Raw genomic sequence first — 14439 nt, 5'->3', positions numbered from 1 at the left:
GCCTTTAAACCCACTTTGATTTCAAGTTCTAACTTCCAAGAATTGGGACTGTTAGTGTTTTGGGGTAGAGTAAGTATAGTATTTAAGAATATTGCATTGATAACTTCTTCATAGCTGGTGAGGAGCATGCAGTGCAGTTGAAACTTTTTAAGGTGTCACCCTGAAAATAAAGTATAACACCTAGGAGACAGTATCATCTTTCTCCAGAGAAAGAAGGACTTGCCTTTGCAACCTGAGCATTCTTTTCTCTCTCCCTTCCTCCCCATTCCCTCTTTTTCTATAGCATAGCAATGTGATGGTTCAGAAGTTGCCTGAATCGTGGAGACTGCCTAGAAATGACCAGTTCCAAAATATTGACATTATAGGGCATAAAGGCCATTTTTATTGCTAAGCTGCTCCAAAATATCCTGCTATTTTGGCAAAATTACCTGACTAATGGGGAGGTGAAGGTGGGAAGGAAGAAGCTTTAGAAAAAAACTGTTATCTTTTGTTATAACACACTCGCTCACTCTTACACTTTCGGGTATCCTTATACATGTCCTGATTTATGTTCTGACTGGGGCACTCTGAATCAGGATGGCTGATTTATTGGAACACATCCCAGACAGATGCTTTATCTAAAAAATGAATAATGCTTGTTTTTTCAATTAGGATGTGTCATAATGCAGTTTAGTGGAGGTGGGTTTTTTAACTAGTGCTCAAAGCTAAATGTTGTAAATCAATGCGGATGTAAATGTCTGCTTAGTTTCTCAACTCTTGGTAACTTCACTGTCAAGTTGTGTGAAAGTGTATCTTTAGCTCTCAGTTATCCTTTTTGTTGGGATGTCAAGATAAATAGCATCAGATTCTGTGAATTATGAACTACTTTTCTGTTTTAGAATAAACTTTCAAACAAAGTGATATATTAATATTAGTATTAGATCTAAAAACCCAGTAACTTCAGGCAACTCATATGACTGAAAAATCCTTTGTCGTGAAAAATTAATTTGCTGCTGTTGCTTATGACTTAAAAGTGGTTTTGACCTAGTTGGTTTATGCAGATCTGTGTAAAGCACATAGCTAGAAATCTTATGTGGCTTTTGATTTGTAATTCTTTGCAATTTAGAGGAAAGCATGTTTGAAAATAGCTAAACATTCTTAATTTTAACTTTCCTTTCTTGAAACTCTCATGACCTCAACTCCTCTTTTTTTTTTAATTATTATTTAATTGTTTTTATGCGATGAATTGAGGAGAAACAAAATTTGAGGAGTCTTATAGTGGAAATAGGTATCCTATATGTAGTTTTGTTTTGAAATGCATGTATTGTTCTAATAGACAATTTGTACTTTAGAGTTGATAGTTCAGGGAAGGGACTTTGGCTTAACTTTACACTACTGATTTTTAGGTATTTGATATTCAGATGTGGCACTGTTTACACTCTTCACTCTAAGAAATATGGTGCAGAATACTGTAAAAATGGTAATTTTAATAAAGCTGATAACTGGTGTAGGTGCTGATTTGCAGTGGCAAATTGAAGTTGCAATGAATTTGAATTCTAACCTGTAAATAGAATGCTTTTGGTACTGTCAGGGACAGAATGGGTACATTCTAATTGTTAATTTTGTATCCCTATGTTGAGTTCCAATAGTATAAGTATATATCTATGTATTACTTATCCCTCTTAACTTTAAAGTATATTGAGTTTCTTAACTCAGATGCACTTTTTTTTTTTTTTCCTCCTGAGCTTTTGCTTCCTGTAGGTATTCTTTGCATGAACAATTGGCAGAATAGAGCTATTAACATCTTTCTACAATCTTTAGGGTATTTTATTTTCTCCATTTAAAAGAGAATCCCTTAACTTTTCAACGCCCCTATATAGTTTATATGTTACAAGACCTTGATATACTTGAAGATTGGACAACAATAAGGAAGGTAAGACAAAAGGATGAATGCCAGTACAGTAGCTTTGGGTTGGTTTTTTGTTTGTTTGTTTGGGGTTTTGTCCAGTCCTTTTGTCTCTTACAAATATGTAAATGTGCTTCTAATACAATCAACACTCTAAATAGATTTTTTTATTTCTGCAATGATCAGCTAATGATTCCAGTTCAAGCTATGTTGTTATTGCCTTTTCCGATTCAACCCAAATCACACAGAAGAAATTGAGGGGGTGGGAGAGGTTATGCCTAAAACAGGTAATCCGTAATTTTCCATGATAAACTGATCCTAAAGCCTGTGTCAAGACTGTCATGATTCTGTATAGTCTAAAGAAGTTGGGTAGAAACTCTTCAGCAGTTTCATTGCATTTTGTTTTAAATTAAAATGTTTGAATATAATATGGTGTGTTTTCTCATAGTAAATTGTTTATTTTATCAAGGTTTCTATGCTTTGATTTCTCATGCCATTTTCTTGGTATGCTAAAGTTTTAGCTGTGATTTTCCCAGGTTATAAGAGAATCAGGGTTTACAGAAAGAGAAGTTTGCTTGACCAACTGATATATTTGAAAAAATAACTCAACTTTTGAGTGCACAGTCCCTTCATCAGGTTTTTATCATATTGTTAATCTTGTGTAACCAAATGCTATTCTTGCCTGGCTTGACCAGAAAGTTTCCTCTTGTACTCTAGCAAAAATCAGTGCCTCTCAACTTATGGAACAGCAAACTTCATGTGAATTATGAAACTTGCTGGGGAATGTTTTGAGTCTCTTTGCATCCTGCTTTATGTTTTTAACTACTTCCTAAACAGAAAGTAGAATGTGATGCCTACATGAAAACTTGTCTGACTCTTCTCTGCTGATGGCATCAGAGGAGCAGTCACAAAGTATCTTTTCCTTAGGTTTCTTAGCTGTTGTGTGACATGATTTAAAACAACGGCAAGAAATGCAGAATCTATTGGGATTTTGCCTTTTTGTGAATTTATTTAAAAGAACTAAAGATATCCAATCTTAGATTTTTTTTTTCTGCTTAGTATTAAGTGTGATCCACAGTTCACATGAGAAAAAATTTGTGAGCTTAAGAGTATAATTTATGAATCCAATCAGTAGGTCGTTCATACAGCGTTTTGTGTTTCAGAATCAGAATTATGCCAAGTTTTGGTCTGATGTTTTGGAATGTAAAAGCAGGTATCTTGAGCTACACTGCAACAGAACTAAAACAGAACCTGATAATTGAACTTGGTGGTTAAAGGGGAAAAAAGGCTAGGCATGCTGACTAACTTTGTTTTCTTCTTTTGTGTTTCAAGGCAATGGCTACACTGGGGCCCCACAGAGTAAAGCCAGAACGTAAGTGAACATTGGTTTCACAAAGCAGAACTTGCCTGTGCAACAGTGCGAACCACACCTAGGCAGATAACATTTATTTTAGCCTGATATACTGTTGGAGGATGGGGTGAGGTAACCAGATGATCTGGCTTGCTTCTTTCCTCTTTCTCAGGTGCTCAGACTTGTATCTGGGTTGCTGATGATTTTGTTTATTTACCAGTAGATGACATGTTATGTATTCCACCTGAATTGTGGGAAATTATCAACAAAAATATTACTTTAAAAGTGAGTTACACCGATTATGTTAGTAAGCTATGCTTACTACGTATAAACGTAAGTTTACGCAATGTGGGAAAGAAAACTGAGAGCATCTAGATCTTAGAGGAACATTTTAAAAGCTTCTCACATTCAGTGCAAGCTACAACCCTGAAAAAGTAGAGTTATGGGAAAGAGTGGTAACTGATATTTGGCACTGAGGTAATTACCTGGGGGTCGTGAGTAACAAGGAGAAGGGAGAGAAGGCAAGCAGATGGTGTATTTCTTTTAATGATGTATTACTAGTTGCGTGTTGTGGTAAATGACTTGGTGCACTGATAAAAAGTTTTCAGGTTCTGCTATTTGAAGGCTTGTCTATATCACTGCTTGTGAAAATTCACATCGCAGATATTAGAAGGTGGTAGGAAAGATAATTGCTATCTGAGAGTGAAAATCTAACTGAAATATAGCTGATGGGGAATAAGAAGGTATCTTGCTTCTAATTTTCTGGTGTGTTAAGTTAGTTATTAAAGGCTACTTTTGACAATGAAAGGCTGTTTATGCTGTATGTAAATAACTTACTGAAAGTGTTTTTATAAACCTAATTGACTAAGTCAGTATTAAGTGGCTTTTATTGATTGTTTCAGCACCTGTCAAATTAGAAAAGCATCTGCACAGTGCTAGGTCTGAAGAAGGAAGACTCTATTATGATGGAGAGTGGTATGGACGTGGACAGACGATATGCATTGATAAAAAAGATGAATGTCCTACAAGGTAAAGGTTATTCGGTTTATGCATCTCTGTACAATGCTGTTAAGCAAAAAATAATATGATGAAGACTGAAGAATAAGGCTTATTTGAAAATACTGCCACATCAATAACTTATTTATTAGTTCACCTTGGAAAATAGGCATTATCAAAGTAGAAAGTTGCGTGCTGGAATTTGAGAGAGGCCAGTAAAGGTTGGATCTCACTGAAGGTAACGAAATGTTTGTCAGGTCAGGAACTCACTTAAGGATTTAAGTTTATAGAGTTCTTACTAGTTTCTGAATAGCCTTTGTTTAATTTTTTTGGCATTTTGGGATTTTGTTGCCCTGAGAATTTGAGCTGCTGGCCATCTTGAAAATGTTTAATTGTGGGAAAAATACTTTCCACTGTTAAAGATAAGCTTTGCTTTCAGTTGATCAATACTCAGAAATAAAGCAGTTGGAAACTTTTTTTACGGCATTTACTCCTCTTTACAAAGTTTCTTTCCAGGAATGGTATAAATATAACAGTGCAAAATTGGTTGAATGTTTAAGATATCTCAATGTATTTTCTTTCTTTCTGTTGTATTGCATAAAATTTGCCAAATTAAAAAGTTGGATATATTTAAATCAGTAGTTTAACTAAATGTATGTCTTGTCTCCTATTGAATGGGGCAAATCAGTCAAAGAGCAGAGTGTTGATTAAATATGAACCACTACCCAGGTACGGCTGAGCTATTGTTCCTTAATGAAAATTAACACTAATTGGAGAACATTATAGTAAACTACTGCTAGATGAAGTTAAAGCTGACTGTTTCTTTTCTTTCCTGTATATTGTGTGGGGGAACAGATTCTGTTTGAGTAGTTTCAGTGTTTGTTCAGGGCTGAAACAGAAAGGCCTTTTAGTAAACTATATATGTACTCTTTGAAACTTAAAAAAAATAAAAAATAAAAATCTGAAGTAGTTTTGCAGAACATAGCAGCAATACTGTGCCAAAAAAAAAAAAAAGTCTTCCTAGCCTGATATCCTTTCTCTGACAATGGCCAAAGCTGATGCTTAACAGGGCACGCGTATAGTGGAACTTCCCTGCCTTTCAGGATTTCAGCAACTTTTGAGGCTCAGGGGTTTCCTGGACACAGTGTTGTCACGATCAATATGTGATAGATCTTTTTCCATTAATTGCTTTAGTCTCCCCTTGAAGATATGCAAGCTTTTAGCATCCACAGCATCTTGTGACAGTTCCACAGGTTATATGCACGTTTTTGTGGAAAAACTTTTTTTTTCTTTCTCTTTTTTTCTTTTTAATCTATCAGCTTCCTGATAAACCTAATGCCCCTGTAGTACTTGCAGCATCTTCTTCCTTATTTTACTGTGTGTGGGTTTGGGGTTTTTTTTTGAAATCTGAAATCTATTTTAATTTTTATACAGGTTCATTAGTAGTTGTAACTATAATATCCTAATACCTGCTGCTTTATGTAAATATCAGGAAATACTCTCCACACAGGAATATCATTCAGTAATGCTTATGGTTATGTTAAACATACAGCTCTTAAAATAATCTGAAGTTACAGTTGTGCTTATGATATAGTCTGTGTAAATAGCTTTGTACTGTGAAATTATTTATTGTCACTGCAGCTCTACACTGGATAATCGTAATGGACAGAGTACACAAATGCCAGATGACTCTTTGAAGTGCAGCTATTTTCAATCTGGATAAATTGTACTGAAAATACAATGCTTGTCCTTGTTTGTATGCTTAGCACTATCCAAGTTCAATCTATTTCTCAGTCTTCAATTACAATTTCAATTCTTAAAACTGAGTCTGCAAAGGAAATTGGTGTGTCTAGAGCCTTTTTGGTTGTAAACTCTACTCAAAAAGTGTTCCTTATAGGAATGATTCAGCTAAGTCCAATTATTCAAGTTTTGCCTTTTTTTCTTGGTCTTGGTATAGTTGCTCACAGCTGAGTATGTATATTTTACGGGTTTGTTTTTGCTACAAATTTTAGGTTTCAATCTGTTTAACTCTTTTCCAGATACCTCCAATTTAAATAATTTTCTGTGGTATGTTTTCAAACAGATCTGCTTTTTAATATAGGTAATCTTTAATAAAAGAAGGGTGGCTATTGTTGTTCTAACCAGTTAAAGTATTTGTGGTTGTTGTGATGTAGATGTCTCCTTGTAGGAGGAGAGAAAATGGTTGGATGAAAATTTGTTAACTACCTTCACTAAAGATAAGTGAAGAACTATGGTTATTAAAGAACTCTGCTAAAACTATACTTAAAACAGAGCCTGTATCTCTTGAGCCTGGCATTTACAGCTAATGCATATTTTCATTTACTGTTCAGAAATGCAGCTGCAGTTTTGAGGTTGTTTTAGTTTATAAGGTCCATGATTTTGTTTCTAAATTCTTCTTCTTTTCCCCCCCCCTTCCCCCCCACCCCTCCTTCTTCCCTCACTTTTAGTGCCATAATAACAACAATTAACCATGATGAAGTTTGGTTTAAAAGACCGGATGGAAGCAAGTCCAAGCTATATATTTCTCAGCTACAGAAAGGAAAATATTCAATAAAGCATAATCACAACTGACCATTTCTAACCAGATGTGAAACAAGTGGTATTGCCATGCTTGATGTGCCATGGGGTGAAAGCTGTATTTAAGTGTTTTGTATTCCCCATAAATTTACAGCAGTATCTGATGTGTATTTGTAGTGCTGTATGTAAACTTCATATGGATGGCCTTTAGAAACCTGAGGACGTTAAATCATGTTGACAGACACTTCACCACCTCTAAATTGGGTCCAGTGCCTAAGATATGAAGTCTGCTCTGCAAGTATAATGGCTCAGAACTTCTCATTAAAAGTCATATTTGTAAAATGAAAGGAAAAAAAAAAAAGAATTTTTATCATTGGTGATTGGTTTGTGTGATAAAAGTGATAACCACAATTACCAGCAACTCGTTTTGTTTTCAGTTCAGTGAAAACTGAACTTTGCTTCTCACTTGGATGTAAATTTAGCCTGTTCAGCTGTTGCTTTTGAATAGTTCATAACATGCATAAGCATTCTTTCATCCCAAGTGGACTGACTTATTAAAATTATTGCCTTGGACAGTTCTGCTAGTACTGACTGTGTCATATTTTGTAAGGTTTACTATTTTGCTTGTAATGAGACAAAGCCAATATTTTAAGCTACGTTTTTGAGGAGCACTTTTGTAGTTCAGGACCCTAGTCTATAGTCAATAAACCATTGGTGATTTTCTTTTTTCCTTTCCCCCCCTCCCTTTCCCAGATTGCCAGCAAAAACTCATGCATAAAGTAGATAGTGTTGCTCCAACCTGTATTATATGTCGTCCACAAAGGTTGACTGCCAGGGTGGTTTTGTAAATAAATATTGTTGCATGCTCTCCTTGTTTCATCCACAGTTCTATGAAATATTATGAATCTTCTCAAAATGAAAAATATATTCCCCAGAAAGTGTGTATCTGGGCAAACTTACACTGACTTATTCACCAAACATTATTTTTCAAATTTCTGTGACTTCATCTTATTGTACACCAGAATTATTTCATGAACCTTGGAAAGCTGAACTTTCTTCCTATTTAAGCCACGGTGAAAAGTCCTAAATCCCGAACATTACTGTGATGTGCTTGGAGCGTCTAGAATGATAGGTGGGATTGCTGAAGAATTATTAACCTGTTGGTTATGTGCACTTTAATCTCCACTTAAGATGGCTTTTCATGGAGAAAGAAAGCATCCATTTGCTTTAAATGATCACAGCAAATAAGTATTTTTATTGTAACGTATAAATGTTTTATTCCTATATTATTTGTCTCTTCTAGTGCAGGGTGGTAAATACTTTCCAAATGCCAAATGTCTGAAATAAGACTTCAGTTTCTGCCGAGTGATGCTTTTCTACAACTGTATGACATTATTAATCAAATGTACATAAAGTATCAATTGACATGTTGGCTTTTAACAATATTAACTGTGTGTATACAGTTGTTTGATAAACTTTTTGTAATAAAATATTCATATTTTTTAACTTAGTATATAAATAAATGATCTGTGGTAGTGGACCTCTTGTATGTTGCTTTGCTCTTTGGTTTCCTAGTCTTCTTGGAGTTGCTGTTGTATCTTATCCTAAAGAGGAGAATATTTAAGTTTTCAGGAAGCCTAAATCTTTTAAATGACTTTTGACTTATACTTTTTTTCTTTCAAGTTTTGAGTCTTTGTATGTGTTTATTTTATTTTTTAGTTTTTCAAATTTTTTTTCTTTCAGAAACTTTATGGAAGCACTAATCTGCACTGATGTTCATAAAGCAAGCTTAATGCTGTCAAGAATGCCTGTGCCCTAGAACAGCAGGTGCAAAAAAGTTTGTGTTTAAACAAAATAATGTGTAGTCTCTTCATTAGTCTTTGTATACAAGGTGTTAGTGTTTCTTTTCTCCTCCCTGTACTCCCATCTGCTGGTTTAATGAGAGCATATCACTTCCCACACTTACTATGCATTTACATGTTTAGTAATTCTGATGATGCTGAAGGGTTGGTGTAGGCAAACACGAACTCCAAATACTGGAAAAACTTTAATTATTTGCATTTGGTTCAGCTAGGCTGATTATTCTGCTTCATTTCTTGTAGTGTAGAACCAGTCCTCTTTTATCCCAGAAGCTAATACTTTTTTCTGTAGTTGTTTTTTGTGGCATAGAATTGAATTTGGTGACAGGAGGAGAAAAAAAAAATCTGCAGCAGAAATTAAGTACCTGATCTTAGACAAAAATTTTAAGACAATAGTTCAAGTATTGACTGAAAGTCATTTTAGTTTTCCTATTTCTTTGTTTTAAAGAACTGAATCAAATTCTGAGCTTGTATCTAGTACAAAAAATGTCAGTTCTGCCTGTGCTGCATTTATTTATTTATTTTACTTAGGTCTAAATCAATAGTATTCAGAGACGGATTGATTTGGGTCAGTCATGCTGTGTAATTTTCTCGCATGCTTTGTCAATCATAGAAGGTATAGTGGGGGTTGCATGTATAAATATGATAGATGAATGGCCAATATGATTATAGGTGAGACTTAGTGTTCAGCAGTGCTAGATAAATGGGCAGACAAGAAGGAGACTTAAGTATTTATTAGTGCTTTAAATTTAGAAGCTAACTTTCCCCAGCTCAGGGGTAAAAAGGCTTATTTGTTAAGCCTTGCCTAAAAGCATAGCTGAGTCTTTAAAAGAGGAATGATGTTCCTTGCAGCATTTTCTTTGCTTGTATTTTGGGCATGCTGAGGATGCTAACCTGTTCAGTTGTTTACCTGTTTCCTCACCTGCATGCTCTTGATCATTATAGCTCACTAGCTGCAGTTGATTATTCCTACGGCTGTTTCTAATCTGATCTCTTTGGGCACGGAATTCCTGCTTTATGCAGCTGTGCAGGTTGACTGGGCACTGGATGTGTGTGTGTTTTCTTTATTCTGTATAAATATTATTCATATTAACAGGGCAAATAACAAGCATAACACTGTGTGTTAGTGATCAAACAGCTGGGATCTACCTGTTCCATAACTAGAATTCAAAGAAACTGAGCTATGGCTTTTCCTTGTGTACACCTAATCACTTCTGTGTATGTGATTGTAAAGGTATGAGAGGTTTTCTTACATGCTAATTGGTTAATTTTGTATTCGTGTGCAAACCATGTGTTTGGTTCATGCTATGTATCTTTATAATATTTGAACACTTTAATCATTTGTTCCCTCTGTCATAAAATATCAGAGGTGTCTTGGGTAGAGTTTAGTCCTTTGAACTATAGACATTATATTAGCCTTTATCCATCTGTTTCATCTTTTGCACTGCTACAGTAATGCTTTTTAAAACTCAAAATTGTTGCTTTAACCTACAAATAGGGTTAAGATGTATAAAGCAATGAAAGGAAAAAGATGTCAGACATACTGTTTGTACCTTGAGATACAGTATATGAAAAAGGAAAGAATAACAGGCATTGAGTAAAAAAAGTAACTTTCTATACAGGTATAGAAAAGGCTTGTATGTTTATGTTCCAGAGGAGATGCAGTTTGTTCTTACCAGCAGCACAGTGCAAGCCGGTCCATTCATCTTTTCCATAACGGAAATATGTATATGTAGTTGAAATACAATTGATTTAACCTGACAACACCTAAGTTAAATTTCGCATGATACTTATTAGGTGTCTTGTAACAACAGGCCCTTAAACTTTTAAAACATTTGGATGTTGGCACTGTGTCTCACTGATTTGGATTTAAAACTATAAAAATCACCTATTTGTAGTCCATGGCATATCTTGTTTTAAATGTGTAAGCCAAGGCCTGCATAACTAGCTCACCACTCCCATCAGGTGGCAGGTGATGTTTAAGTACTAAAATTTTCACTCAGTTTCAAAATCAATGCTGTCTTCTGCCAACAGGTTTTTATCTATTTGCATAACTTTTCTCTATATATGTAAAAGGTACTTTGAAGAACAGTTGAAATGTAAAACCTTTGCACAGAAGTCGATGCTAGCCACAGAACAAATGTGTTCTGAAACTATTTTTAAATAGTCTGATCAATTTTTCATGTCTTTCTATTGTGACTGTTTATTCATCAGTCTTTAACAGATTTTACTTGATTCAATTTGGGGTAACATAATTTTAGAAAGGAAGGAATCATTATGCTTTGAAGAAAAGTAAGTGTATAGAATGTTTCCATTGAATGATTGAGTGTAATATAAACTTTGAAAAATATTAGATACCAAGAAACTGATTCACAAATAACTATAGTTTTCATGGTATTAGGACAAAGAGCGATTAAAACTTTTTATCTCACATTTAACATTTCATTGCTATTAGTAAAAATACTTAAGAACATTTTGGCAGGATTTAAGAAGAAATTTTCATGCAGACTTTGGTGTCAGAGGGCAAACTGAAGATGAGTCTGCATGGAGGTAAGTTCAGATTTAAACAGGAATGTGTGTTAGGGACTTTGTTTTCTTCAGGAAACAAAAGGACTGTAGCTGGTAAGCAATTATTTTGACTTCCATTGACAGTGTTAACTGCTTGCCATGAAGTCTTTTAGATTTAAAATAACTTTAATCCTATTTTCAATCACATCAGTATGAAAAGGATGAGATACAGTAGATGATGACAGTGCTGTCCTGTGAAATGTATTAAATGGAACCTCCTGTTGCTGTTTGTGTGTCGTCATTCATTATTGATGAAGTCTGGTTTTGATTAGCAATGTACTTAGCTAGTTTCCTAGCTCTGTGTTAAGCTGTTTTACTAAGTGACAGGACATATACCAGAAGAATACATTCGTGTTTTGAGTGTAACACAACTTATACTTCCCTTTTTCATTGTTCTTCATTACGGGAAATATTATTTGGACTGGCAGTTTTCACAACAGTCACATGGTTTGGGTTGCCATAATATGTAAGTCAAAACAAACACATCAGCTGTATGTCTGTGTTCAGTTTGTGTGTGTGTGKGGGGGGGTGTTTATTCTTTTTTAGAATAAGGGGCAAGAAGAAATAGATCTTGGTTTTGGTAAACAAGGGAGAGATGTACTAATACTGCTCCCAATCTTCTGGAGAAATTTTTCAAGTATTACTGTGGGAAGAGCTATTTTTGAGGACAAGGGGAAGTGGTGGGGAAAAGACACATATTCAGTAGGCTTTGCATTTAAGCAGGCTAAAATCATCAGTGCTTTCTTCCTCATCAAGTTTGCCTGAGCCTTTCACTGTTCCTGGTGTTAACTAGATGGAACATGTTTTCTGTACAGCCTATGCATATGACAGCTGCATCCAAACATGCTTTCACACAATGGCCAAGTAAGCTCTGTTTTTTAAAAGCCCTTGATTAGTTGTTAAGGAAGTTTTTTACAAGGCCCTTCTAGGTTAGGGGCACAGTTACCATTGGAATTAAGACCAAGTAGCCAATATTTTAGTTCAGGCACCTAAGGTACCTCAGGGGCTGTACGGTCAGGAAGGATGCATATGAACTTTTAGATAGTCCTCTCAGAGTAACTCTGATGTCTGGAAATACTTCAGTGTTTCTGCAGCAAATCTGCAGGTCAGCTGCGTGAGACATCTGCAGTAAATCAGCATGGGATTTGCTGCTTATGATTTAATCAAAAGCACAGCATGTATTCAGTAAGCCAGATATTTCCTGGAAGTGCCAGCATAGCTGTACTTGCATTTCATTGTATATGTTCTTATTTCTCTGTATAAAAAATCCTGTACTAATGAAACTAATGTTACTTTTAACATTTTCAGATTCTTCCTGGGCTTGACTTTCTGATAAGATAGTTCCAGAAAGTGATGTGCTGGGCTGACTCCTGTTTCAGTGTGCTGGCTCCTGTAGACCTCGTTTTTAGACACTGAACTTTCCCAGACATTATGTGAAGAATTTGAGTGGTGAAACGGAGCATGAGAGATTGACTAGCTAACAGAGGGCCCAAAGTTAGGTATTGTGGTACTGAAAGACATGTTGAACATGTTGAAAGGAAGAAATTCCAACTTCAGAATAAAGATTGACGGGGTAAATGGAATGTGTTGTGTGTCAAACACCAATGTGTGGGTTTTTGTTTGTTTGTTTGTTTTCTTTTTTTTAAGGGAACTTGGCCTAGTTTTTCTGGGCACTGTCTGATAAAAATACTGTCTGGTTTTGTAATTAAGGATTGTTTCATATGGGTTCAAAAAAGGCTTTGCAGGCAGACTTTAGGCAAACTTTGTATTTGTCATTTCCAAGCTTTAGAAGTGTCAAAATTATTCTTTCAGTATGGCTTTTGGGTATGAAAAAATATAAATGTGAAGGACTCAAGCCACTTAGCAGAATTTGGACATCACTGTCTTACTAAAACAGAGCTTTCAGATTTTTAAATTACAGATGTTATTTGCATTGTGAAATCTGACTTACTTGATTTTAAGTCTGGGCTATATTTTTGAAAGTAGTAATTTCTTTGAGCAATAAAAAAATACATAAAGTACCCCTTGTTTAACAGCTGGCTAACATCAGTAAAGCTTGTATCCTTCTTTAGCATGTCAGTTCAACAGGAAAATCTTCAGACATCACCACTGCCTCTGTGAGCAACAGCAAGCTGGAAAAGGGCAAGATGTTTTTTTCTCTGTAAATAAAAATAAGCTGCATTATTTCCTTGGTCAAGGGAAAACTAGTGGATCTCTTAATTCCTATAAGCAAACTGAATCTGAAGCAGTTGAAATAAATAGGAATATTAAAGCTGCCTTCCCAAATAGATGACAGGGGGCAGGGGTACCAAAACCCAATCCTTACTCTTGTCTTATTCTAGAGATGTGTTTTGATGGAAGCCTGCAGGTGGCAGTAAATTTATACCAAAGTTACTTAGCAGTAGTTTTAGAATTTTCCATTTCAAGATCCTATTAGTTTTATTACTCAGTTTCTTGTAGTTGTAGCAGTACGACAACTGGTTTTAATCCTATCTCATACTAATTAACGGATATTTGGAAAAAAGAGAGTGCCTAGAGTTCTAAAGAAGGATTATCTTTTACTACTATATCCTGAAAGAAAATTACTATGCAAAGGCTTAGAAAGGAACAGAAATGGATTATATGCTTTCTAGTTGCTATAGAAACAAAATATGTAATTAAACAAAATGTAATGTATTACAACTGTTACATTGATGAAAGTACTTAGAAAAGGTTGGATAATGAATGAATGGATGTTTTATATTGCAACACCAAGAAACAGAGGGTTCAATTTTAAAATTTTTCTAATACAGTGTTTACCTACTGGAATTTTTTGTGCTCAGTTGGCTAAAACCAAAATGTTTTGTTTCCCAAGGTGGATCTATAAAAACAAGCGTCAACGATAATGAGGAGCAGTAACTAATGCAGTGAGGACTTGCTTCCGCACTGTTGCAGTAACATACTTAATATGATACCCTTACAATGAGATGAATACAAATCTCAAGCAAAAGTTTTGGAGGAAAAAAACCTGAACATGTTACTCTTTGAACATGAACTGTTTAATTACACGTGCTTTAAAATAGCTTAAACAGATTATGTCACTGYTTCTTATTCTATAAAAGCATATTAAAGGATTCAAATCCTTGCTATAGGACCAACACTTGCTATTTAAAGCATCATTTTATGTATGTCTCATTCAAAAAGTGATTCTTAGAAGTAATAGAATGGAGATGCATAACAAGTTCGTATTAATACTTTTGAGT

The 14439-nt window shown here is 35.0% G+C and overlaps 1 protein-coding gene across 5 annotated transcripts in view; it reads left to right on the top strand.

The window, feature by feature from the left end:
• The window catches only part of BRMS1L (BRMS1 like transcriptional repressor), a 30433-nt gene extending 17017 nt beyond the window's left edge, over nt 1-13416 (top strand). Inside the window, exons 7-11 of one of the 5 annotated variants that reach the window (XM_026090812.1) lie at nt 1848-1912; nt 3218-3257; nt 4139-4265; nt 8514-8597; nt 12506-13416. In XM_026090812.1, coding sequence (XP_025946597.1) covers nt 1848-1912; nt 3218-3257; nt 4139-4265; nt 8514-8589 — 308 coding nt within the window. In that variant the 3' untranslated portion in view covers nt 8590-8597; nt 12506-13416. Of the gene's footprint in view, nt 1-1847; nt 1913-3217; nt 3258-4138; nt 4266-6700; nt 8311-8513; nt 11421-12505 lie in introns of those variants that run through there. The other 4 variants (XM_026090811.1, XM_026090810.1, XM_026090809.1 and 1 more) reach the window with 4 other exon arrangements.
• Nucleotides 13417-14439: the final 1023 nt, after the last annotated feature.

The sequence above is a fragment of the Apteryx rowi genome, unplaced genomic scaffold, assembly GCF_003343035.1.
Source record: "Apteryx rowi isolate R43461 unplaced genomic scaffold, aptRow1 scaffold_88, whole genome shotgun sequence".
NCBI classification, from domain to species: domain Eukaryota; kingdom Metazoa; phylum Chordata; class Aves; order Apterygiformes; family Apterygidae; genus Apteryx; species Apteryx rowi.
This window is presented reverse-complemented; position numbering and strand designations above follow the sequence as displayed.